Source organism: Aquarana catesbeiana, linkage group LG08, assembly GCF_042186555.1.
Source record: "Aquarana catesbeiana isolate 2022-GZ linkage group LG08, ASM4218655v1, whole genome shotgun sequence".
Lineage (NCBI taxonomy): Eukaryota > Metazoa > Chordata > Amphibia > Anura > Ranidae > Aquarana > Aquarana catesbeiana.
Window position 1 is genome coordinate 291,962,322 of NC_133331.1, and position 26,596 is coordinate 291,988,917.

Genomic DNA, 26,596 nt, shown 5'->3' on the forward strand with positions numbered 1-26,596 from the left:
TGATGTCATTTTTATTATATATTCAGAGTGGAAACCTGAGAGATTCTAAAATTGATGTTAAAGAAGAGATAAAAGAGGAGGATGAGGAGTATGGTGTGAGGGAGAAGTGTTTTGAAGGACACAAGGATCTCTACAAGAACATTATGATGAATCAACCTAATAACAGAAACCCACCAGAGAGATGTCCCCGTCCTCTGTATTCCTGGGATTCCACACAGGAAGGTCACACCATCCCTCACCATCATCAGGTAGGTGGAGTTGAGGGTCGGGAACATAAAGTGATTGAACACTCTGACATGTGGAGATGATGTGTGGACTCTACAAGATGATATTTTCTATGTGATCTCACATCATAAATACTTCTATGTTACAGATGTTATTTTCTGCCATTCTGTTGGTTTAGGGTGAAGATCTGATGGACATGAAAGTTGAATGTGAAATAGAAGAGGGATATGTCTGGGATGATCAGCAATATACGGAGGAGGCTGGAATGACGAGGACATTCATAGAGGAGGACACTCCTACAGAGATCAGCACAGGTGACCCATAATATATTCTTCTCTTATCTCTGCTCTGTTACTGCACACTGATTGGTCCAGAGTAGGGTGGGAGCTGAGTGATATCAGCCAATAATAGGTTGATAATGGTCCCCTCCCTGTACTGATACCCATCCTGGGGTTCAGCTGGCAGTATTAGGTTGTGTGTCACTCCTACTTACAGTAGCACAGATATGATAACACAGATTGAGCCTTAGGTTGGTTCCTCTTCTTCTAGCAGACTTATATCCAAATGTTACCATAGAACTCTATTACCAGTCTTGTTGGATTGAAATGTAAGGAGTAACAGAGACTGCAACACTTAACATTGCAGGGTAAAAGAGCTGCTCCAAGCTCCCACATGTGCTGAATATCACCAGAAGCCTAGGCCTATGGTCACTCGTTCTATAGTAAAGTACCTGCAAGTCAGGACTTTGACCCTCTTAATTATCAGAGATCACATGACCCAGTGCCTAGGCTTGTGCTTGTGTAAAGAGCATGGACCTCCTGGTCCCCATTGGTTCCTGCTCTTCTGACAAGGCTGTGTAAATGTAGAAGTGATCTGGGAGGAGGACCAAAGGCCCTTTGACTGAAGAGGAGAAGAGTCCCAGCTGGTTGGGACATCCACAGAGAACATCTGCTCACTCATATCTACCTGATCCAGATGGAATGTTGATGGAAGTGAACTAACCCTCTCATATCTATTGATGATGTTTTTATATTTTTCCAGGACATGCCATGGAGAAACCCTCAAAGGATCGTCTCACTTTATCTCCAGGTTGTAAAATAGAAGATGAGGACATCACAGGAGATTGTGGAGGAGAAAAGACAATGAGCTCCATTATGGATGGTGGACTTCACAGTGTGGATAGACCCTGGAATCCCTCTGACTCTGAGCAACCTCGTACTGTGAGGGATGGTGCCGGGATTCAGGGGGAGAAGACATTTTCCTGTCCTGAATGTGGGGAAAGTTTTAGCTCTGCATTCAGTCTTTCTGTACATAAGAGATCTCACACTGGGGAGATACTACATTCCTGTTCTGAGTGCGGGAAATGCTTTCTTTATAAATCACAACTTGACATACATTACACTTCCCACACAGGGAAGAAGCCATTTTCTTGTCCTGAGTGTGGAAAATGTTATTCACAAAAGTCCCATCTTTATACACATCAGAGGTATCACACTGGTGAGAAACCATATTCTTGCTCTGAGTGTGGAAAATGTTTTAGACAGATATCAGACCTTGGTAAACATCAAAGAATTCATACAGGCGAAAAGCCATATTCCTGTCCTGAGTGCGGGAAATGTTTTTCAGACAAGCGCAATTTCAGCAGACATCAAAGGTGCCACGCGGGGGAGAAGCCACTTTCCTGTCCTGAGTGCGGGAAATGTTTCTCAAGGAAGTCACATCTTTTCAGACATCAGAGATTGCACACGGGCGAGAAGCCGTATACCTGTTCCGAGTGCGGAAAACGTTATTTGCAGAAATCAGACCTTGTGAGACATCAGAGATCTCACACGGGGGAAAAGCCGTATTCCTGCCCCGAGTGCGGGAAATATTTTTCAGATAGGACCAGTTTTAAAAGACATCAGAGACTGCATATGAGTGGGAAACCGTAGTCTTATGCCGCGTACACACGGTCGGACTTTTCGGCTACAAAAGTCCGACAGACTTTCGACGGACTTTTGGCGGACTTGCGGCAGACTTACGAACGGACTTGCCTACATACGATCACACAAAAGTCCGACGGATTCGTACGTGATGACGTACAACGGACTAAAATAAGGAAGTTGATAGCCAGTAGCCAATAGCTGCCCTAGCGACGGTTTTTGTTCGTCGGACTAGCACACAGACGAGCGGATTTCTGGGTCCGGCGTAGTTACAACGTAAAGATTTGAAGCATGTTCCCAAATCTAAAGTCCATCAGATTTGAGGCTGTGAAAGTCCGGAGAAGCCCACACACGATGTGATTGTCAGCCAGCTTTAGTCCGTCGGCGTCCGTCGGACTTTTGTAGACGAAAAGTCCGACCGTGTGTACGCGGCATTAGTCCTGAGTTTGGGAAATGTTTTATACCGAAGTCTTATCTATCTGATCATCAGAGATTTCACACAGGGGAGAAGCCGTATTCATGTCCTGAGGGTGGAAAATGTTTCTCACATAAGTCCATTTTTAATGAACATCAGATATGCCACACAGGGGAAAGGTGCTTTTCCTGCCCCGAGTGTGGAAAATATTATTCACGGAAATCAGAACTTGTCAAACATTAAAAAGCTTACACAGGAGGAGAAGCCGTATTTTTTAATTGAGTGCGGGAAATGTTTTTTACAGAAGTCTTACCTTATCCAACATCATAGGACCCACACATCCCTCTAGGTGTATTAGTGTCCTGAGTGCGGGAAAAGTCTTCTCTATGGATCATATTTTGCTGTACATCAGAGATCTCACTCCGGGAAGAAGCCCACCTTGATCTACACCTCAGAAAACACGTGGCTGAGCACTCCTCTGATCTGTATCATGGAAGAAGGAAATCAGAGATCACTGAAGACTTCAAAGTTCTGTCTGGTTTCCTTTGCTAGGAGAGAGAAGGAGGGGGTGTCACTGCTGGTTGGGTCCCTCTAGGAGAGAGAAGGATGGGGTGTCACTGCTGGTTGGGTCCCTCTAGGAGAGAGATGGAGGGGGTATCACTGCTGGTTGAGTTCCTCTAGGAGAGAGAAGGAGGGGGTGTCACTGCTGGTTGGGTCCCTCTAGGGGAGAGAAGGAGGGGGTTGTCACTGCTGGTTAGGTCCCTCTAGGAGAGAGAAGGAAGGGGTGTCACTGCTGGTTGGGTCCCTCTAGGAGAGAGAAGGAGGGGGTGTCACTGCTGGTTGGGTTCCTCTAGGAGAGAGAAGGAGGGGGTGTCACTGCTGGTTGGGTCCCTCTAGGAGAGAGATGGAGGGGGTATCACTGCTGGTTGAGTTCCTCTAGGAGAGAGAAGGAGGGGGTGTCACTGCTGGTTGGGTCCCTCTAGGGGAGAGAAGGAGGGGGTGTCACTGCTGGTTGGGTCCCTCTAGGGGAGAGGAGGGGTGTCACTGCTGGTTGGGTCCCTCTAGGAGAGAGAGGGAGGGGGTGTCACTGCTGGTTGGGTCCCTCTAGGAGAGAGAAGGGGGTGTCACTGCTGGTTGGGTCCCTCTAGGAAAGAGAAGGAGGGGGTGTCACTGCTGGTTGGGTCCCTCTAGGAGAGAGAAGGAGGGGGTGTCACTGCTGGTTGGGTCCATCTAGGAGAGAGAAGTTGGGGGTGTCACTGCTGGTTGAGTCCCTCTAGGAGAGAGAAGGAGGGGGTGTCACTGCTGGTTGGGTCCCTCTAGGAGGGAGTTGGAGGGGGTGTCACTGCTGGTTGGGTCCCTCTAGGAGAGAGGGGGTGTCACTGCTGGTTGGGTCCCTCTAGGAGAGAGAAGGAGGGGGTGTCACTGCTGGTTGGGTCCCTCTAGGAGAGAGGAGGGGGTGTCACTGCTGGTTGGATCGCTCTAGGAGAGAGAAGGGGGGGTTTCGCTGCTGGTTGGATCGCTCTAGGAGAGAGAAGGAGGGTGTGTCACTGCTGGTTGGATCGCTCTAGGAGAGAGAAGGAGGGGGTGTCACTGTTGGTTGGGTCCCTCTAGGAGAGAGAAGGAGGGGGTGTCACTGTTGGTTGGGTCCCTCTAGGAGAGAGAAGGAGGGGGTGTCACTGTTGGTTGGGTCCCTCTAGGAGAGAGAAGGAGGGGGTGTTACTGCTGGTTGGGTCCCTCTAGGAGAGAGAAGGAGGGGTGTCACTGCTGGTTGGGTCCATCTAGGAGAGAGAAGGAGGAGGTGTCACTGCTGGTTGGGTCCCTCTAGAAAAGAGAAGGAGGGGTGTCACTGCTGGTTGGGTCCCTCTAGGAGAGAGAAGGAGGGGGTGTCACTGCTGGTTGGGTCCCTCTAGGAGAGAGAAGGAGGGGGTGTCACTGCTGGTTGGGTCCCTCTAGGAGAGAGAAGGAGGGGATGTCACTGCTGGTTGGGTGTCTCTAGGAGAGAGAAGGAGGGGGTGTCACTGCTGGTTGGGTCCCTCTAGGATGCACCTCCAGCACTGAATGTATGTAATAGGGGGGGGGGTATTAATAAATAACACATTTTTTCAGCCCGCGAATATTTATAAACTCTACAATGTGGCCCTCGGGCTAAAATGTTTGGAGACCCCTGCACTAGATGTAAGCCATAATCATCAAAATTAAAAGATAGAAATGCTTGAAATATATCACTCTGTATGTAACGCATCACCCAATGGTGACCTCCAGAGTTAGGGACAACTGACATCCTTTTGTATAGAGTGGGTTACGAGGCATGGTGGTTGTAATGCAAGGTAGATTGATGGGCGCCAGACACTTCTTGAATGCAAAGAGATAAATTTGAAAGAAACCCTGCCTAAACATCAGGGTGCTACATATATATACAGGTTCATCTAATAAAATTAGAATATCATCAAAAAGTGTATTTATTTTAGTAATTAAATTAGAAAAGTGAAACTCATAAAATATATGAGTTTCACTTTTCTAATTTAATTACTAAAATAAATACACTTTTTGATGATATTATAATTTTATTAGATGCACCTGTATATATATGTAGCACACTGATGTTTAGGCAGGGTTTCTTTCAAATTTATCTGCCAAGCGATAGTTGCCTTGGCCAATTGTTAGGAGGTCAATTGATTTCACCCCAATTCTGGAATTGCTGCACTTCTCTCTTCTGTCACTAGGTGGCATTGTAGCTGGTGGCATGGCCGGGTATCAGGTGGCATTAGATAAGACAAGGGCACTGCAAGGACAGATTAGGAATAAATGGGGTGTCTCAACCAATGGGTAGGGATTTTCTTGGGTCCTTTGGCCTGCTGGGGGAGCCTATGTATTTGGGTGGAGTCAGGTGATCGATGTTCTGTGCCACCTGGATGGCTGTCTGGGTGGATGTGTGTCGTGCTGCCCCGGAGCTGCTAGGCCGGAGATTGGGCCTATCCCGTGGACATCTGGCTGCTAGGCTGTCTGAGGGCCTTTCCAGAAGCAAGAGAGCAGCGTAGGGTTGGGACCGCGGCTTGCATTCCAACCAGAAGCAACGGTTCTGCCGGCCGGAGAACAAGCTGTGGTCGGAGGTAAAGGGGAAGCTGTCGCCACTAAGGGACCGTCCAACTTGCTACTGAAAACCACTGTGAGTAGCTGAAGCAAGTACCTGAGTAGTATTCTCACCAGCCGGGAAACAGTGAAAAATTGGGAAAGATTCAGCAGGTGCCAAGCCAGGGACCCAGCGGCGGTGACGCTTGCAGAGCATTATTGTGTGCCAAGCCAAGGACCGAGCAGGCCAGCAGGGTGACACTTGAGGAGTATCTGTGTATGCCAAGCTAGGGACCCAGCAGGGACGTGGGGGTGATGCTTGAGGAAGATACTGAGTAAGAAGACCGGAAGAGCTCAGGAGATCCAGTGGCGAGTGGATCTGTTAGTCTAGTGAGAGAGACTGGGAGCTCAGCGGAGTGAAGTTCTACAACAGGAGATTGTAGAAGAAGTAAAGGAGTTCATTGCAACCTTTGTTAGAAACCGATACAAGATTGTTGCCATAGGAGACAGCAGCCCTACACATGCAGATGTGGTGTCTAGCTTGACGTCGTTCCCTGCATGGCTGTCTGCCTATACAAGTCTCTGAGTCTGCCAATTAACATTGCAACTACTAAAGGGTGTCCTGGCCATAACCCTCTCTCCCCAGTTCTGTTTAAGAGACAATAAATTCCATTTGCATTCAAGAAGTGTCTGGCGCCCATCAATCTACCTTGCATTACAACCACCATGCCTCGTAACCCACTCTATACAAAAGGATGTCAGTTGTCCCTAACTCTGGAGGTCACCATTGGGCCTCAGGACCCCTGGGACTTTGCTACATATAATATATATATGTACAGTATCTCACAAAAGTAAATACACCCCTCACATTTTTGTAAATATTTTATTCTATCTTTTCATGTGACAACACTGAAGAAATGACACTTTGCTACAATGTAAAGTAGTGAGTGTACAGCTTGTATAACTGTAAATTTGCTGTCCCCTCAAAATAATGCAACACACTGCCATTAATGTATAAACCGCTGGCAACAAAAGTGAGTACACCCCTAAGTGAAAATGTCCAAATTGGGCCCAAAGTGTCAATATTTTGTGTGGTCACCATTATTTTCCAGCACTGCCTTAACCCTCTTGGACGTGGAGTTCACCAGAGCTTCACAGGTTGTCACTGGAGTCCTCTTCCCCTCCTCCATGACGACATCACGGAGCTGGTGGATGTTGAAGACCTTGCGCTCCTCCACCTTCCGTTTGAGGATGTCCCACAGATGCTCAATAGAGTTTAGGTCTGGAGACATGCTTGGCCAGTCCATCACCTTTACCCTCAGCTTCTTTAGCAAGGCAGTGGTCATCTTGGAGGTGTGTTTGGGGTCATTATATTGGATCATGCTTTGCTTCAGTATGTCACAGTACATGTTGGCATTCATGGTTCCCTCAATGAACTGTAGCTCCCCAGTGCTGGCAGCACTCATGCAGCCCCAGACCATCACACTCCCACCACCATGCTTGACTGTAGACAAGACACACTTGTCTTTGTCCTCCTCACCTGGTTGCCCCCACACACGCTTGTCACCATCTGAACCAAATTAATTTATCTTGGTCTCATCAGACCACAGGACATGGTTCCAGTAATCCATGTCCTTAGTCAGCTTGTCTTCAGCAAACTGTTTGCAGGCTTTCCTGGGCATCATCTTTAGAAGAGGCTTCCTTCTGGGACGACAGCCATCCAGACCAATTTGATGCAGTGTGCAGCGTATGGTCTGAGCACTGACAGGCTGACCCCCCACACCTTCAACCTCTGCAGCAATGCTGGTAGCACTCATACGTCTATTTCCCAAAGACAGCCACTGGATATGACGCTGAGCACCTGCACTTAACTTCTTTGGTCAACCTTGGCGAGGCCTGTTCTGAGTGGAACCTGTCCTTGTAAACCGCTGTATGGTCTTGGCCACCGTGCTGCAGCTCAGTTTCAGGGTCTTGGCAATCTTCTTATAGCCTGGACCATCTTTATGTAGAGCAACAATTCTTTTTTTCAGATTCTCAGAGAGTTCTTTGCCATGAGGTGCCATGTTGAACTTCCAGTGACCAGTATGAGAGAGTGAGAGCGATAACACCAAATTTAACACACCTGCTCCCCATTCACACCTGAGACCTTGTAACACTAATGAGTCACATGACACTGGGAGGGAAAATGGCTAATTGAGCCCAATTTGGACATTTTCACTTAGGAGTGTACTCACTTTTGTTGCCAGCGCTTTAGACATTAATGGCTGTGTGTTGAGTTACTTTGAGGGGGCAGCAAATTTACACTGTTATACAAGCTGTACACTCACTACTTTACATTGTAGACAAGTGTCATTTCTTCAGTGTTGTCACATGAAAAGGTAGAAGAAAATATTTACAAAAATGTGAGGGGTGTACTATCTTTTGTGAGATACAATGTATATATATATATATATATATATATATATATATATATATATATATATTAGAAGGCCAGTATGGTGGCCTGAATTTATGGGAGGAGCCCACTCTCCCAAACCCTTTACAGGGCACTTCCTCTTCTACAATCAACCATTACTTATCTTGGGTATGCCCCCTTTTTGGCCCCCTTTGGCGTACCAACCAGCTGACCAGGGCATACCTCAGGTCTATGTTATGTTGTGAGTCTTGTGGCATCTTTATGTGGTTTCATGTCTATCTCGGTTGGAGGGCCCTGCCTATATCTATATCTATAGATATAGATATATATCTATATCTATATCTATATATATATATATATTATAACCACTCCTAGCTAAGGACATAACCAGTTCTGATGTCACAAGAACCAAATAAAACTCCCTCAATGATCATCTCCCCGAACTCTCCAACACCCCAAACACAGCCACTAACTATAACTTGTAAAGGGAGGAAGCCTTGTTTATAAAGGGATGAAGATGGAAAATTACTTACTGGGCACTAGAGGTGCCTTGGGTTTTTTTTTTTAATCAAGGTAGAGATTTCTTTAGTCTACATGACTAATTACAAAAAGAATTAAAAAAAAAATGATAATTTCACCACAAAAATCAGTTCATCCAAAATCCATCTGTTTATCCTGATATACTTTATATTTCTATCCCCCTTGGTGGGAGTGGAGTTGACCCCATCTATAAGGATGTACAGTACATACACACACAGCACGAGGCCCCCGAGATGTTTCTCGGGGCTACAGTTCCTCTGAGCTCCACAAGGTGGTAATCTTGCGTCTACCCAGACAGGAAGTCTCTATGGAAGACAGGAAGTGATGTCAGGTACAGACAGGAAGTGATGTCAGGTACAGACAGGAAGTTCTGGGTGAGAGGTGAGTCGGGGGGGAAGTAGAGAGGAGACATTGCTGGAGCTGGCAGCAGAGGAGGTAATACGAGAAGAACACTTCATATATGAGAAAGAATATATTGAACGATTACTAAACACTGCCAATATTTGGGAAATGGTAAGAGATTGGATACCATATACCTCTAGACAATACACTTAAATACGAGAGGGCTCGAAGGGCCCTAAATGTGAGAGCTTACAATCTAAAAGGGAAGGACAAGTGATACAAAAGGTAATAACTGTGAGTTGATGGAGAAAGTAAAGTTAAGGCAAGATAGGCATCCTGGAGAGATGAGTTTTCGGGGATCATCTAAAGGTCTACAGAGTAGGGTATAGATAGTAGGAATAACCTAATGTTCAGCCCAATTGTAAGTTCAGACCAGACACTGGCTGTTCTGATTTTCATCTGAACATTTAGGGTGTTCAGCATGGATGAACATGACAGCTTTCAGCTGTCAATGGTTGCTAAGGAATCAGCGGCTGCCTACTCCTGCTGCGTCCCTATCAACCACTGACATCACTCGGCCCAATCACTTGCAAAAGCTGATGACAACTTGGGGGAGGCTGTCATTCGGCTACTAATAAAGGAAAGGACTTGTCAAATTTTTGGGTGTCTTTATTTTATTATTAGGTTACATTTTATTTTTTAATGTGAATGGGTAGTGGTACCCCATACTCATTCATGTAGAGGGTGGCATTATCTGAAGGCCTTATTATTAAAGATGGCTTCAAGATTCCAACAAGCTCCACACCCACAGTCCTCCACAGCCACCGGCCAGGGTTGTGGGGAAGAGGCCCTTGTCCTCGTCAACCCAACCCCATGTTGAGGGCATAAACTTGGTACGGTTCAGGAGGGGCAGCAAGCATTTTTTATCATGGGGTGGGGATCTCCCTTAAAATCCACACTAAACCCTGGAAGGGTCTGGTATGGATTTTCTGGAAGGCCTCATGCTTTTTTTGCTGTTTTTTTGTTATCTGTCTACAGGGAAACCTTCATAGATGACAGCACCAATGAGGATGGAGGAGGACTGCAGTCACATGACTGAGAGGATACTAAACCTCACCCTGGAGATCATCTACCTGCTGACCGGAGAGGTGAGGAGGATTCTGGGAGGTCACATGACATCACTCTTATCTCTATTAATAAAACACAGACCTGACCGGAGAGGTGAGGAGGATTCTGGGAGGTCACATGACATCACTCTTATCTCTATTAATAAAACACAGACCTGACCGGAGAGGTGAGGAGGATTCTGGGAGGTCACATGACATCACTCTTATCTCTATTAATAAACACAGACCTGACCGGAGAGGTGAGGAGGATTCTGGGAATCTAACACGATATTTCTATTGGTTCTCCAATACAGAGATTTCCTCTTGTGAAGTCAGGTGATCATATGACCATCACAGTGCCTCCATGTGACTCCCTAAAACCTGAGAGACACAACATGGAGAAGATTCTAGAAGTCACCAAGAAGATGATGGAGCTGCTGACAGGAGAGGTGAGCGGTGCTGGGAATTCTGGGACATTATCCAGTAACAGACAAGGGATGTGTCTGGATGGTGACTGTATCATTGTGTGTGTCAGGTTCCTATAAGGTGTCAGGATGTCACTGTCTATTTCTCCATGGAGGAGTGGGAGTATTTAGAAGGACACAAGGATCTCTACAAGGACGTCATGATGGACAATCAGCCGCCCCTCACATCACCGGGTAAGAGGAGACTTTATTGTAAAGGAGAGAGCAGTACGGAGGGTCCACCTAGATCCCCCATCATCTGATAAACACATAGAAACAATGTATTCAGTCAGTGTGTGTGTTTCCTACAGATGGATCCAGTAATGGGAACCCACCAGAGAGATGTCCCCGTCCTCTGTATTCCCGGGATTCCACACAGGAAGGTCACACCATCCCTCACCATCATCAGGTAGGTGGAGTTGAGGGTCGGGAACATAAAGTGATTGAACACTCTGACATGTGGATATGATGTTTGGACTCTACAAGATGATATTTTCTATGTGATCTCACATCATAAATACTTCCTTGTTACAGATTACTTTCTTTCTCGTCCATTGAGGGACACAGGAATTTATATACAGTTGGGCTATACTGCTTTATACAGGAGGTTAGGACACTGGTAAACATTACAGTTGTAAGCCAGCCCCATATAACCCCACCGTTACCCAGCATGCCTCAGTTGTTTGCTAGTGTGCTAAGAAGTTGGGCTCATTCTCTGCAATTCTAGTTTTTTGTTGCCCTTCCTTTCATTGTGGAATTTTTTCTTTGGTGACTTGAATCTGCATTATTTTCTGGCATTGTCGCTTGAACTGGTTGCTATATTAGCTATCGAGATCGGTGTTACCTCAGCCATACCTGAACACCACCAAACTGAATGTTGTGGGCTAGCCTGGAACGGGACTTTGGAAACTGAGCTCTGTATTGTGGCACCTTCCAGACCATACTGTACAGTCTTAGCCACAAAACACTTTCTGGGTGCAGAGCCATGACACGGCCCAGGTATGACCCTGTCTCTGAAGACTCGCCCATAGCACAGCCCAGGTGTGTCCCTGTCTCTAAAGAATCACCCATGGAACGGCCCAGGTGTGACCCTGTCTCTGAAGACTCGCCCATAGCACAGCCCAGGTGTGACCCTGTCTCTGAAGACTCACCCATGGAACGGCCCAGGTGTGACCCTGTCTCTGAAGACTCGCCCATGACACGGCCCAGGTGTGACCCTGTCTCTGAAGACTCGCCCATAGCACAGCCCAGGTGTGACCCTGTCTCTAAAGAATCACCCATGGAACGGCCCAGGTGTGACCCTGTCTCTGAAGACTCGCCCATAGCACAGCCCAGGTGTGACCCTGTCTCTGAAGACTCGCTCATAGCACAGCCCAGGTGTGACCCTGTCTCTGAAGACTCACTCATGACACAGCCCAGGTGTGACCCTGTCTCTGAAGACTCGCTCATAGCACAGCCCAGGTGTGACCCTGTCTCTGAAGACTCACTCATGACACAGCGTAAGTGTGACCCTGTCTCTGAAGACTCACTCATGACACAGCGTAAGTGTGACCCTGTCTCTGAAGACTCGCCCATGGCACAGCCCAGGTGTGACCCTGTCTCTGAAGACTCGCCCATAGCACAGCCCAGGTGTGACCCTGTCTCTGAAGACTCGCCCATAGCACAGCCCAGGTGTGACCCTGTCTCTGAAGACTCGCCCATAGCACAGCCCAGGTGTGACCCTGTCTCTGAAGACTCGCCCATAGCACAGCCCAGGTGTGACCCTGTCTCTGAAGACTCGCCCATGGCACAGCATAGGTGTGACCCTGTCTCTGAAGACTCACTTATGGCACAGCCCAGGTGTGACCCTGTCTCTGAAGACTCGCCCATGACACAGCCCAGGTGTGACCCTGTCTCTGAAGACTCACTTATGGCACAGCCCAGGTGTGACCCTACTTCTGAAGACTCACCCATGGCACAGCGTAAGTGTGACCCTGTCTCTGAAGACTCGCCCATAGCACAGCCCAGGTGTGACCCTGTCTCTGAAGACTCGCCCATAGCACAGCCCAGGTGTGACCCTACTTCTGAAGACTCACCCATGGCACAGCGTAAGTGTGACCCTGTCTCTGAAGGCTCACCCATGGAACAGCCCAGGTGTGACCCTACTTTTGAAGACTCACTCATGGCACAGCCCAGGTGTGACTCTGTCTCTGAAGACTCACTCATGACACAGCCCAGGTGTGACCCTGTCTCTGAAGACTCATTAATGGCACAGCCCAGGTGTGACCCGGTCACTGAAGACTCACTCATAGCACAGCCCAGGTGTGACCCTGTCTCTGAAGACTCACTCATGACACAGCCCAGGTGTGACCCTGTCTCTGAAGACTCGCCCATGGCACAGCCCAGGTGTGACCCTGTCTCTGAAGACTCACTCATGACACAGCCCAGGTGTGACCCTGTCTCTGAAGACTCGCCCATGGCACAGCCCAGGTGTGACCCTGTCTCTGAAGACTCACTCATAGCACAGCCCAGGTGTGACCCTGTCTCTGAAGACTCACTCATGACACAGCCCAGGTGTGACCCGGTCTCTGAAGACTCATCCATGGCATCAGGTTGATACCATATGGCCTTCCGTTGGTCATTGGCAGCTGTTTTGAAGGAGGCTTCTTCCCATCTGTTTCAGATTTGGGCACTTTGATCCTTCAAGTACTCCTGAATTGCTTTTACAGTACCCTTTTTGGGCCCGTTGGTGGCTTTTGCCCATCACTTAGTTAGACTGCTCTTGGATGTCTCAACTGTATCCGAATTTCTGAGTTCCTCAGTGGATGAGATTATTTTTGTGCTTACTGTCAAGTCTACAGTATTTCTTGGATCCATGGAGGGCACAGCCATTTGGTACTGCTTTTCCACAAGACTGAGGCCTGCGTAGAGTAAAGGTTATTCAAGGACTGGCCTACAGTATTTTTGGTGGCCTTCTTCTGGTGGCTGTATAACCCAACTGTTTTTGAATTCCTATCATCCCTCAATGGACTCAAAGAGTTAGATTTTACACTAAGTACGTGAATTTTATTTTTGCTGCCATTCTGTTGGTTTAGGGTGAAGATCTGATAGATATGAAAGTTGAATGTGAAATAGAAGAGGGATATGTCTGGGATGATCAGCAATATACAGAGGAGGCTGGAATGATGAGGACATTCATAGAGGAGGACACTCCTACAGAGATCAGCACAGGTGACCCATAATATATTCTTCTCTTATCTCTGCTCTGTTACTGCTCACTGATTGGTCCAGAGTAGGGCGGGAGCTGAGTGATATCAGCCAATAATAGGTTGATAATGGTCCCCTCCCTGTACTGATACCCGTCCTGGGGTTCAGCTGGCAGTATTAGGTTGTGTGTCACTCCTAGTTACAGTAGCACAGATATGATAACACAGATTGAGCCTTTCTTAGGTTGGTTCCTCTTCTTCCAGCAGACTTATAGCTAAATGTTCCCATAAAACTCTATTACCAGTCTTGAGATTAAAACCAAGGAGGAACAAAAGGACTGAAACACTTACCTTTCATGGTGAAAATACTACAGCCGTGGCCAAAAGTTTTGAGAATGACACAAATTTTATTTATCACAAAGTCTGCTGCTTCAGTGTTTTTAGATCTTTTTGTTGCTATGGGATACTGAAGTATAATTACAAGCATTTCATGAGTGTCAAAGGCTTTTATTGACAATGACGTGAAGTTTATGCAAAGAGTCAATATTTGCAGTGTTGACCCTTCTTTTTCAAGACCTCTGTAATTCGTCCTGTCATGCTGTCATCTTCTGGGCCACCTCCTGACTCAAGGCTTGGAGTTTGTCAGAATTTGTGGGGTTTTTTTGTTCACCCGCCTCTTGAGGATTGATTACAAGTTCTCAATGGGATTAAGATCTGGGGGGATTCCTGGCCATGGACCAAAAATGTCCATGTTTTGTTCCCCAAGCCACTTAGTTATACCTTTTACCTTATGGCAAGTTGCTCCACCATGCTGGAAAAGGCATTGTTCCTCACCAAACTGTTCTTGGATGGTTGGGAGAAGTTGTTCTCGGAGGATGTTTTTGTACCATTCTTTATTCATGGATGTGTTCTTAGGCAAAATTGTGAGGCATTGTTCCTGACCAAACTTGGATGGTTGGGAGAAGTTGTTCTTGGAGGATCTTTGTGTACCATTCTTTATTCATGGATGTGTTCTTAAGCAAAATTGTGAGGCATTGTTCCTCACCAAACTGTTCTTGGATGGTTAGGAGAAGTTGTACTCAGAGAATGTTTTTGTACCATTCTTTATTCATGGCTGTGTTCTTAGGCAAAATTGTGAGGCATTGTTCCTGACCAAACTTGGATGGTTGGGAGAAGTTGTTCTTGGAGGATCTTTGTGTACCATTCTTTATTCATGGATGTGTTCTTAAGCAAAATTGTGAGGCATTGTTCCTCACCAAACTGTTCTTGGATGGTTGGGAGAAGTTGGTCTCGGGGGATGTTTTTGTACCTTTCTTTATTCATGGATGTGTTCTTAAGCAAAATTGTGAGGCATTGTTCCTGACCAATTAAAAACAAACAGTCAGCGCAAAACCTAATGACTACTAACAGCAGCTGGACACTAAAGGCAACTATAGAAATCCTTTTAAACTAAGTATACGGGAGTTCCCCTGAATGTCACTGCAGCCACTTTACCAACTTTGCTGTTACCAGTCACTATATGTTTTTTATTCTAGCACTTGGACTAAGTGCTTTTGATGTGAGTACCTGTCTTTTTAATAAATGATACCTGTTTCAAGATATACAGAGAGCACTAGATATTTTCTTTGCATTTTATGTTGTCACGGGAGAGATACAAGCTCTATCTGCGGAGTTTAAGAGACGCCCGGCTTCCATTTACAAGTTTACCTTAACCATCAGTGGTGGAGAATGCCCTTATGACCTTCCTGTTAGCTCAGGGGTCTATTACGCAAGGTGAGCAGTTTGGCTAACAAATGGTGTGAGCACGGACTAAGGAGCACTTCAGACTTTGCATGAAGCACCCTTTATCACCGCTGACGTCTTTGGTTTTCTATCTACATGTGTGTTTTTACATATGAGCTTATGGACTTTTTATTCATTGATTACTTTAGTTGTTTATTATTTTAGCGCTGCACTGTTTAGTATACATTGTTCCTCACCAAACTGTTCTTGGATGGTTGGGAGAAGTTGTTCTCGGAGGATTTTTTTTGTACCATTCTTTATTCATGGCTGTGTTCTTAGGCAAATTTGTAATTGAGCCCACTCCCTTGGCTGAGATGCAACCCCACACATGAACGGTCCTAGGATGCTTTACTGTTGGCATAACACAGGACTGATGGTAGCGCTCACCTTTTCTTCTCAGGACAAGGTTTTTTTTCTGGATGCCCAAAACGATCAGAAAGGGGATTCATCAGAGAAAATGACTTTACCCCAGTCCCCAGCAGTCCAATCCCTGTACCTTTTTGCCCCTGATGTTTCTCCTGGAGAGAAGTGGCTTCTTTGCTGCCCTTCTTGACACCAGGCCATCCTCCAAAAGTCTTCTCCTCACTGTGCTTGCCGATGTCCTCACACCTACCTGCTGCCATTCCTGAGCAAGCTCTGCACTGGGGGTGCCCCCCGATCCCGCAGCTGAATCAACTGTAGGAGACGGTCCTGGCGTTTGCTGGACTTTCTTGGGCGCCCCGAAGCCTTCTTCACAAATTCAGTGGAAATGTTTTTTTTTTTATGGGGTTAAGTTAATTTTCATGGCAAAGAGGGACTTTGCAATTAATTCTAATTCATCTGATCGCTCTTCGTAAAATTCTGAAGTATATGCAAATTGCCGTCATAAAAACCGAGGCAGCGGACTTTGTGAAAATTATTATTTGTGTCATTCTCCAAACTTTTGGCCACGGCTGTACTTTAAGCTCCCTCCAGTGCTGCATATCACCAGAAGCCTAGTCCTATGGTCAGTTGCTCTATGGCAGTGATGGCGAACCTTGGCACTCCAGATGTTTTGGAACTACATTTCCCATGATGCTCAGCTACACTGCAGAGTGCATGAGCGTCATGGGTAACGTAGTTCCAAAACATCTGAGGTGCCAAGGTTCGCCATCACTGCTCTATGGTAAATGATCTGCAAGTCTGAACTTTGACTCTCTTGTTTATCAGAGGTCACATGACCCAGTGCCTAGGCTTGTGGTTGTGTAAAGAGCATGGACCTCCCAGTCCCCATTGGTTCCCCCTCTTCTGACAAGGCTGTGTAAATGTAGAAGTGATCTGGGAGGAGGACCAAAGGCTCTTTGACTGAAGAGGAGAAGAGTCCCAGCTGGTTGGGACATCCACAGAGAACATCTGCTCACTCATATCTACCTGATCCAGATGGAATCTTGATGGAAGTGAACTAACCCTCTCATATCTATTGATGATGTTTTTATATTTTTCCAGGACACGCCATGGAGAAACCCTCAAAGGATCGTCTCACTTTATCTCCAGGTTGTAAAATGGAAGATGAGGACATCACAGGAGATTGTGGAGGAGAAAAGACAATGATCTCCACTATGGATGGTGGACTTCACAGTGTAGATAGACCATGGAATCCCTCTGACTCTGAGCAACCTCATACTGTGAGAGATGGTGCTGAGATCCAGTGGGAGTGGGAATTTTCCTGTTCTGAATGTGGGGAAATTGTGAGCTCAGAACAAAGTCTTATTGAACATCAGAGATCCCACGTGGGGGAGAAGCCGTATTCCTGCCCTGAGTGTGGGAAAAGCTTTACGCACAAATCAGTTCTCAGTGTACATATGAGGTCTCACACGGGGGAGAAACCATTTTCCTGTCCTGAGTGTGGAAAATGTTTCACACAGAAGGCCCATCTTTCTAGACATCAGAGGTCGCACACGGGTGAGAAGCCGTTTTCATGTCCCGAGTGCGGGAAATGTTATACACGGAAGTCAGAACTTATTATACATAAAAGATCTCACACGGGGGAGAGGCCTTATTGCTGTTCTGAGTGTGGGAAATGTTTTTCAAATAGGACCAGTCTTTTCATACACCAGAAATATCACACGGGTGAGAAGTACTATTCCTGCCCTGTTTGCGGGAAAGGTTTTTTACAGAAGGCCCATCTTGCTAGACATCAGAGGTATCACACGGGCGAGAAGCCGTATGCCTGCCCTGAGTGCGGGAAATGTTATGCACAGAAATCAGAACTTGTTATACACAAGAGAGCTCACACAGGGGAGAGGCCATTTCGCTGCCCTCAGTGCGGGAAATCTTTTTCACAGAAGCACTATCTTACGAAACACCTGAGGATTCACATGGATGAAAAGCCATATTCCTGCCCTGAGTGCGGGAAATGTTTTTCACACGCGTCAAATCTTACCAAACATCTGAGATTGCACACGGGTGCGAGGCCATATTCCTGTCCTGAGTGTGGAAAATCTTTTTCTCAAAAGTCCACTCTTGGCATACATCAGGTATGTCACACCGGGGAGAAGCCGTATTCCTGCCCTGAGTGTGGGAAGTGTTTTCCACGTAAGTGCAGTCTTACTAAACATCAGATATATCACAGACAGGAAAAAGTGTTTTCCTGTCCTGAGTGCAGGAAATGTTTTCCACGAGAATCAGAACTTGTTAAACATCAAAGATCCCACACAGGGGAGAAGCCATATGCCTGCCCCGAGTGCGGGAAATGTTTTCCATGGAAATCAGACCTTGTTGCACATCAAAGATCTCACACCGGGGAGAAGCCATTCTGCTGTCCTGAGTGCGGGAAATGTTTTTCACAGAAGTCCAGTCTTACCAACCATCAGCTGTTGCACTCGGGTGAAAAGCCGTTTTCCTGTCCTGAGTGCAGAAAAAGTTTTTCACGAAAGTCTCATCTTATTGTGCATCAGAGATCTCACACTGGGGAAAAGCCTTTTTCCTGTTCGGAGTGCGGAAAATGTTTTTCACGAAAGTCCAATCTTACTGAACATCAAGTATGCCACACGGGGGAAAAACCGTTTTCCTGTCCTGAGTGCGGGAAATGTTACCCACGGAAACCAGAACTTGTTAAACATCAGAGATCTCACACAGGCGAGAAACCGTATTCCTGCCCTGAGTGCGGAAAATGTTTTGCACAGAAGTCTTATCTTACCCAACATCAGAAGACCCACACGACCCTCAAGGTGTCCCAGGTGCAGGAAATGTGTTCTATATGAATCGTATTTTTCCGCACTCAGGGGAAATGCCGTATTCCTGCCGTAGATGCGCAGTAAATGTTTTCCACAGAAGTCCAATCTGAACACATCAGAGATCTCACACAGGTGAGAGCAATAGACATATTTGATTGTTATCACACATGTCTCAAATAAAGCTTTACCTTCCATAGCAAGAAGTCTTTTCTTTTTTCCAGACAATAATAACTGTTTGGTTGCTAGGATGTCAACAAGCCCTGTGACTTAGCAACCGGTGGAGGACACTGAATGGAAGCCAGTGGAGGGATTGGCAGAGAGGGGTGGAGGGATTGGCAGAGAGGGGTGGAGGACACTGAATGGAAGCCAGTGGAGGGATTGGCAGAGAGGGGTGGAGGACACTGAATTGAAGCCAGTGGAGGGATTGGCAGAGAGGGGTGGAGGACACTAAATGGAAGCCAGTGGAGGGATTGGCAGAGAGGGGTGGATGACACTGAATGGAGACCAGTGGAGGGATTGGCAGAGAGGGGTGGAGGACACTAAATGGAAGCCAGTGGAGGGATTGGCAGAGAGGGGTGGAGGACACTGAATTGAAGCCAGTGGAGGGATTGGCAGAGAGGGGTGGATGACACTGAATGGAGACCAGTGGAGGGATTGGCAGAGAGGGGTGGAGGACACTGAATGGAGACCAGTGGAGGGATTGGCAGAGAGGGGTGGAGGGATTAGGAGAGAGAGGAGTGGAGGACACTAAATGGAAGCCAGTGGAGGGATTGGCAGAGAGGGGTGAAGGACACTGAATGGAAGCCAGTGGAGGGATTGTCAGAGAGGGGTGGAGGACACTGAATGGAAGCCAGTGGAGGGATTGGCAGAGAGGGGTGGAGGACACTGAATGGAGGCCAGTGGAGGGATTGGTAGAGAGGGGTGGAGGACACTGAATAGAAGCCAGTGGAGGGATTGGTAGAGAGGGGTGGAGGACACTGAATGGAAGCCAGTGGAGGGCTTGGCAGAGAGGGGTGGAGGACACTGAATGGAGGCCAGTGGAGGGATTGGCAGAGAGGGGTGGAGGGATTAGGAGAGAGAGAGAGGAGTGGAGGACACTAAATGGAAGCCAGTGGAGGGATTGGCAGAGAGGGGTGGAGGACACTGAATGGAAGCCAGTGGAGGGCTTGGCAGAGAGAAGTAGAGGACACTGAATTGAAGCCAGTGGAGGGATTGGCAGAGAGGGTGGAGGACATGAAATGGAAGCCCGTGGAGGGATTAGAAGAAAGTGAGGAGTGGAGGACACTAAATGGAAGCCAGTGGAGGGATTGGCAGAGATGGGTGGAGGACACTGAATGGAGGTCAGTGGAGGATACTGAATGGAAACCAGTGGAAGGATTGGCAGAGAGGGGTGGATGACACTGAATGAAAGCGAGTGGGGGGGGATAGCCAGAGAGGGGTGGAGGACACTGGATGGAAACCAGTGGAGGGATTAGGAGAGAGAGAGAGGAGTGGAGGACACTAAATGGAAGCCAGTAGAGGGATTGGCAGAGAGGGGCGGAGGACATTGAATGGAGGCCAGTGGGGGGGATAGCCAAAGAGTGGTGGAGGACACCGAATGGAAGCCAGTGGAGGGATTGGCAGAGGGGGGTGGAGGACACTGAATGGAGGCCAGTGGGGGGATTGGCAGAGAGGGGCGGAGGACATTGAATGGAGGCCAGTGGGGGGATAGCAAAGAGTGGTGGAGGACACCGTATAGAAGCCAGTGGAGGGATTGGCAGAGGGGGGTGGAGGACACTGAATGGAGGCCAGTGGGGGGATTGGCAGAGAGGGGCGGAGGACATTGAATGGAGGCCAGTGGGGGGATAGCCAAAGAGTGGTGGAGGACACCGAATGGAAGCCAGTGGAGGGATTGGCAGAGGGGGGTGGAGGACACTGAATGGAGACCAGTGCAGGGATTGGCAGAGAGGGGTGGAGGACACTGAATGGAAGCCAGTGGAGGGATTGGCAGAGAGGGGTGGAGGACACTGAATGGAAGCCAGTGGAGGGATTGTCAGAGAGGGGTGGAGGACAATGAATGAAAGCGAGTGGGGGGGGGGGGGATAGCCAGAGAGGGGTGGAGGACACTGAATGGAAACCAGTGGAGGGATTAGGAGAGAGAGAGGAGTGGAGGACACTAAATGGAAGCCAGTGGAGGGATTGGCAGAGAGGGGCGGAGGACATTGAATGGAGGCCAGTGGGGGGGATAGCCAAAGAGTGGTGGAGGACACCGAATGGAAGCAAGTGGAGGGATTGGCAGAGATGGGTGGAGGACACTGAATGGAGGCCAGTGGAGGGATTGGTAGAGAGGGGTGGAGGACACTGAATGGAAGCCAGTGGAGGGCTTGGCAGAGAGGGGTGGAGGACACTAAATGGAGGCCAGTGGAGGGATTGGCAGACAGAAGTGGAGGACACTGAATTGAAGCCAGTGGAGGGATTGGCAGAGAGGGTGGAGGACATGAAATGGATGCCCGTGGAGGGATTAGGAGAGAGTGAGGAGTGGAGGACACTAAATGGAAGCCAGTGGAGGGATTGGCAGAGATGGGTGGAGGACACTGAATGGAAGCCAGTGCAGGGATTGTCAGAGAGGGGTGGAGGACACTGAATGGAAGCCAGTGGAGGGATTGGCAGAGAGGGGTGGAGGACACTGAATGGAAGCCAGTGGAGGGATTGGCAGAGAGGGGTGGAGGACACTGAATGGAGGCCAGTGGAGGGATTGGTAGAGAGGGGTGGAGGACACTGAATGGAAGTCAGTGGAGAGATTGGCAGAGAGGGGTGGAGGGATTAGGAGAGAGAGAGGAGTGGAGGACACTAAATGGAAGCCAGTGGAGGGATTGGCAGAGAGGGGTGGAGGACACTGAATGGAGGCCAGTGGAGGGATTGGCAGAGAGGGGTGGAGGACACTGAATGGAAGCCAGTGGAAGGCTTGGCAGAGAGGGGTGGAGGACACTGAATGGAGGCCAGTGGAGGGATTGGCAGAGAGAAGTGGAGGACACTGAATTGAAGCCAGTGGAGGGATTGGCAGAGAGGGGTGGAGGACATGAAATGGAAGCCCGTGGAGGGATTAGGAGAGAGTGAGGAGTGGAGGACACTAAATGGAAGCCAGTGGAGGGATTGGCAGAGATGGGTGGAGGACACTGAATGGAGGTCAGTGGAGGATACTGAATGGAAACCAGTGGAAGGATTGGCAGAGAGGGGTGGATGACACTAAATGAAAGCGAGTGGGGGGGGATAGCCAGAGAGGGGTGGAGGACACTGAATGGAAACCAGTAGAGGGATTGGTAGAGAGGGGTGGAGGACACTGAATGGAGGCCAGTGGAGGGATTGGTAGAGAGGGGTGGAGGGATTAGGAGAGAGAGAGAGGAGTGGAGGACACTAAATGGAAGCCAGTGGAGGGATTGGCAGAGAGGGGTGGAGGACACTGAATGGAAGCCAGTGGAGGGCTTGGCAGAGAGAAGTAGAGGACACTGAATTGAAGCCAGTGGAGGGATTGGCAGAGAGGGTGGAGGACATGAAATGGAAGCCCGTGGAGGGATTAGGAGAGAGTGAGGAGTGGAGGACACTAAATGGAAGCCAGTGGAGGGATTGGCAGAGATGGGTGGAGGACACTGAATGGAGGTCAGTGGAGGATACTGAATGGAAACCAGTGGAAGGATTGGCAGAGAGGGGTGGATGACACTGAATGAAAGCGAGTGGGGGGGGATAGCCAGAGAGGGGTGGAGGACACTGGATGGAAACCAGTGGAGGGATTAGGAGAGAGAGAGAGGAGTGGAGGACACTAAATGGAAGCCAGTAGAGGGATTGGCAGAGAGGGGCGGAGGACATTGAATGGAGGCCAGTGGGGGGGATAGCCAAAGAGTGGTGGAGGACACCGAATGGAAGCCAGTGGAGGGATTGGCAGAGGGGGGTGGAGGACATTGAATGGAGGCCAGTGGGGGGATAGCCAAAGAGTGGTGGAGGACACCGAATGGAAGCCAGTGGAGGGATTGGCAGAGGGGGGTGGAGGACACTGAATGGAGACCAGTGCAGGGATTGGCAGAGAGGGGTGGAGGACACTGAATGGAAGCCAGTGGAGGGATTGTCAGAGAGGGGTGGAGGACACTGAATGAAAGCGAGTGGGGGGGGGGGGGGATAGCCAGAGAGGGGTGGAGGACACTGAATGGAAACCAGTGGAGGGATTAGGAGAGAGAGAGGAGTGGAGGACACTAAATGGAAGCCAGTGGAGGGATTGGCAGAGAGGGGTGGAGGACATTGAATGGAGGCCAGTGGGGGGGATAGCCAAAGAGTGGTGGAGGACACCGAATGGAAGCCAGTGGAGGGATTGGCAGAGGGGGGTGGAGGACACTGAATGGAGGCCAGTGGGGTGATTGGCAGAGAAGGGTGGTGGACAAAGAGCAGTTTGGTAAGGAGGAAGAGCATGGCAGTAGCATTTGTATTCACCTGAAAGGGGGAATAGTCTGTGTAGAAGTAGGCTAATGAGGAGGGAGTTGCAATAGTGGAGGTCTGAGATAACCAGGGTGCGGATTAGTATCTCTGTGGAGTCATTTAGGAAAGAAAAAGAAATTATGGAAATGTAACTGAGGTTGAGGCGTTTGGACAGTGATTGTATGTGGGGCCAAAAGGAGAAATCAGGGTCTGCCCTTGCCCCACTGCTGTCCATTGAATACTCAGGGGAAGGGACATGGAGTAAGAAAAATATAATGAGATCTGATTTTGAGGAAGTGGTGTGACATCCATACTAATATGTCAGTTAGTGATGCTGGAGGAGACTGAAGAGTAGGGCAATAGATTTATAGTAGGGGTCACTGGTGTAGAGATGGTATTGGAAGCCATTGGAGGTTATTAACTGACCCCAGGAGGAGGTGCAGAAAAAAATAGAAGGGGCCCAAGGAGCATTGTGGGACCTGTATGGGAAGAGAAAGAGGAGAGAAAAAGGTAGAGTTGTAAGCAACATTGAAGGTGCACTGAGGTAAGTTATGAAGAGCAAAGTCTTGAAGGCCAAGGGAACAAGGTTTTTCGAGGAGGAGCAAGTGGTCTGCTCTATCAAAGGCAGCAGAAAGGTCTGAGTAAGGGGTTGAGAAGGTTGTTTAGCAGCTCAGACGATTGTAGATAAGATGTTCAAGAACTTTGAAAGTAAACTGGAGCAAGGAGATGGGTCATGGATTGTTCAGACTGGTGGTGTCCAGGGCAGGGTCTACTACTGGGTTGACCAGTGCATGTTTTATAAGGGTGGAGAAGATGCCAGAAGAGAGTAAAGATGTTAGACCCTTTAGATCTGGTATGAATTTTGTTGGAGATCCCAAAGCAAAAAATTGAGTTCCTCAATACCAAAACTTTTGGGTGTGGTATTTATTTACACGGGTACCCCATGTAAGAAACAAGAAAAAAAAAACCTGGGGTTCCCCCTTAAACTCCATGCAACACTCAACCAGTAATATACCAGAGCCTTATCTGAGCATGCAGCCTGGCTCCTGAACCATATTGGCCCACATGCCCTCAACATAGGAAGGGTTCTTCTTTTGTGGTCATGCTGCAGGCCACCTGTTCATTGCAGTTGCCCTGGAGGTGGTCAGACAAGTACAAGAGGAGACTGTATATGGCTGCCGAGCCTGCTCTCTTGTGTCATATATAATTGTTGGGGGTTCTAAGTAATTTTCTAGCAAAAAAAAAATAGAATTTTACATGTAGGAGCGAAGTGTCAGAAATGGCTCGGATGGCAAGTGGTTAATATAGGAAGGGTACCTTGTCTTCATTTTGATGAGGACAAGGTCCTCTTCCCCACATCCCTGGCCTGGCGATTGTGGGGGTCTTCATGTGGGGATTTTTTTGGAAATCTGAAGGAAGCTCCCTTTAAAAAAAGGGGACCTCCAGATGCCCTCTCCTGTGTGAATGAGTAAAAGGTACATAATACCATTTAAGAAGGCAGAAGAAGGAGAAAAAAATCTTATTTTGATACGTCGTATAAATTATTTCCCTAATTGGTCTAAATTCAGCACGTTCCTTATTTATATTTTTAATTAAATGCATTTTTTTATTATTATTTATTTGTTTTTTAATTTTGTTTTCATTCAACATATTCACTTTTTTTTAGCATCACATTTCCAGACTCTTTATTGTCTCATCCCATTAAATAAGCTCTTTGTTTTCCTGTGTCACATAAAATTGTTCCTTTAAGGTCACGCCTTTCCATACAGACCATATTTATACATTGTTGCATTTTCACTTTTATTTATCAATAAAGTTTTTTTTCTTGATATTAAGTGTCAGTGTGTCTTCAGATTCTTCCTCCCCCTTGTTGGCCCCTCACCCCTTCTCTTTTTTTTTTTTTGCACCTGTTGCCCGTCAATCACATCAACAAATGTTCACTCTTTTCTTAGACACCGGACACCAGATCTCCTCCTCCTTTCCATTCTAGACGGCTATTATTTCTTCTCTATTTCAGTCCTCAGTGGTGGATACTCTAGTTTGCTTCACATTTTAGTGGCATAATTCTGCCCCCCATCGGATTCCTTTGCAAGCAGTACGTTTGAGGTAGGTGCTCTCCTGACTTTCATCTTTCTCCAAAAGTTTCTCAATTTTTTTGTTATGTAATGTAAGTTGACTTTCATCTTTGTCTCGGAGTCTCTCCAAGTTTTAGTTATATATGCGGAGTTTCAGCTTCCTCTCGGGTCTCCATTCCTGGGTTATATACGTTGACTTTCATATTCATTTCGGGGTCTCTCAGTTTTTGGGCTATGTACGTTGACGTTCATCTGCATCTCAGTGTCTCCCCATTTTTTGGTTGTATACGTTGACTTTCAGCTTCGTCTCGTGGTCTCTCCATTTTTTTGCTTATATACGTTGCCTTTCATCTTCATCTCGGGGGCTCTCCATTTTTTGGTTATATGCGTGGACTTTCATCTGTGTCTTGGATTCTCTCTATTTTTTTGTTTATAAATGTTGACTTTCATCTTTATCTCAGAGACCCTCCAAGTTTTAGTTATATATGTGAAGTTTCAGCTTCGTCTCGGGTCTCCATTTCTTGGTTATATACCTTGACTTTCATCTTCGTTTCAGGGTCTCTTAATTTTTGGGCTATGTACGTTGACGTTCATCTGCATCTCAGTGTCTCTATATTTTTTGGTTGTATACGTTGACTTTCATCTTCGTCCCGTGGTCTCTCCAAGTTTTGGTTATACACGTTGACTTTCAGCTTCATCTCGGGGTCTCTCCATATTTTGGTTATATGCGTGGACTTTCATCTGTGTCTTGGAATCTCTCTATTTTTTGTTTATAAATGTTGACTTTCATCTTTGTCTCAGAGTCTCTCCAAGTTTTAGTTATATATGTGGAGTTTCATCTTCATCTCGGGGTCTCTCCATATTTTGGTTATATGCGTTGACTTTCATCTGTGTCTTGGAATCTCTCTATTTTTTGTTTATAAATGTTGACTTTCATCTTTGTCTCGGAGTCTCTCCAAGTTTTAGTTATATATGTGGAGTTTCAGCTTCGTCTCGGGTCTCCATTTCTTGGTTATAAACCTTGACTTTCATCTTCGTTTCGGGGTCTCTGTATTTTTTGGCTATGTACTTTGACGTTCATCTGCATCTTAGTGTCTCTCCATTTTTTGGTTGTATACGTTGACTTTCATCTTCGTCTCGTGGTCTTTCCAAGTTTTGGTTATACACGTTGACTTTCATCTTCGTCTCGGAATCTCTCTGATTGATTTGGTAAATTTCCAGTATATAGTCCAATTGTATAAAACTATTTTAATCAGTGTCTCAGCCTTCCAATTGTATATTTCTCCCATAGAGTAAATTGATCGGCAATACCATCATATATAAAATCGTTCTGTGTATGATCGTCATTAGAAATGTGGTGATATTGTTTTTTTTTCATATTGTTATGCTAAGATATGATATTATATGAGATAATTTGA

At 47.3% G+C, this 26,596-nt stretch overlaps 4 protein-coding genes across 5 annotated transcripts in view; 2 read left to right on the forward strand and 2 right to left on the reverse strand.

The window, feature by feature from the left end:
* The window catches only part of LOC141104974 (uncharacterized), a 38,969-nt gene extending 36,348 nt beyond the window's left edge, over nucleotides 1-2,621 (forward strand). The window contains exon 7 of the mRNA XM_073594784.1: nucleotides 1,635-2,621. Coding sequence (XP_073450885.1) covers nucleotides 1,635-2,156 — 522 coding nt within the window. The 3' untranslated portion in view covers nucleotides 2,157-2,621. The remainder of the gene's footprint in view (nucleotides 1-1,634) is intronic.
* The window catches only part of LOC141104774 (uncharacterized), a 73,545-nt gene extending 54,568 nt beyond the window's left edge, over nucleotides 1-18,977 (forward strand). The window contains exons 6-8 of the mRNA XM_073594506.1: nucleotides 27-248; nucleotides 13,574-13,709; nucleotides 16,931-18,977. Of these exons, the coding sequence (XP_073450607.1) occupies nucleotides 27-248; nucleotides 13,574-13,709; nucleotides 16,931-18,687 (2,115 nt within the window). The 3' untranslated portion in view covers nucleotides 18,688-18,977. The remainder of the gene's footprint in view (nucleotides 1-26; nucleotides 249-13,573; nucleotides 13,710-16,930) is intronic.
* Nucleotides 1-26,596, reverse strand: part of LOC141104959 (uncharacterized) — a 664,134-nt gene that overhangs the window by 425,053 nt on the left and 212,485 nt on the right. The window lies entirely within an intron of this gene.
* Nucleotides 1-26,596, reverse strand: part of LOC141104789 (uncharacterized) — a 317,556-nt gene that overhangs the window by 65,751 nt on the left and 225,209 nt on the right. The gene's annotated exons all lie outside the window — the stretch shown is intronic.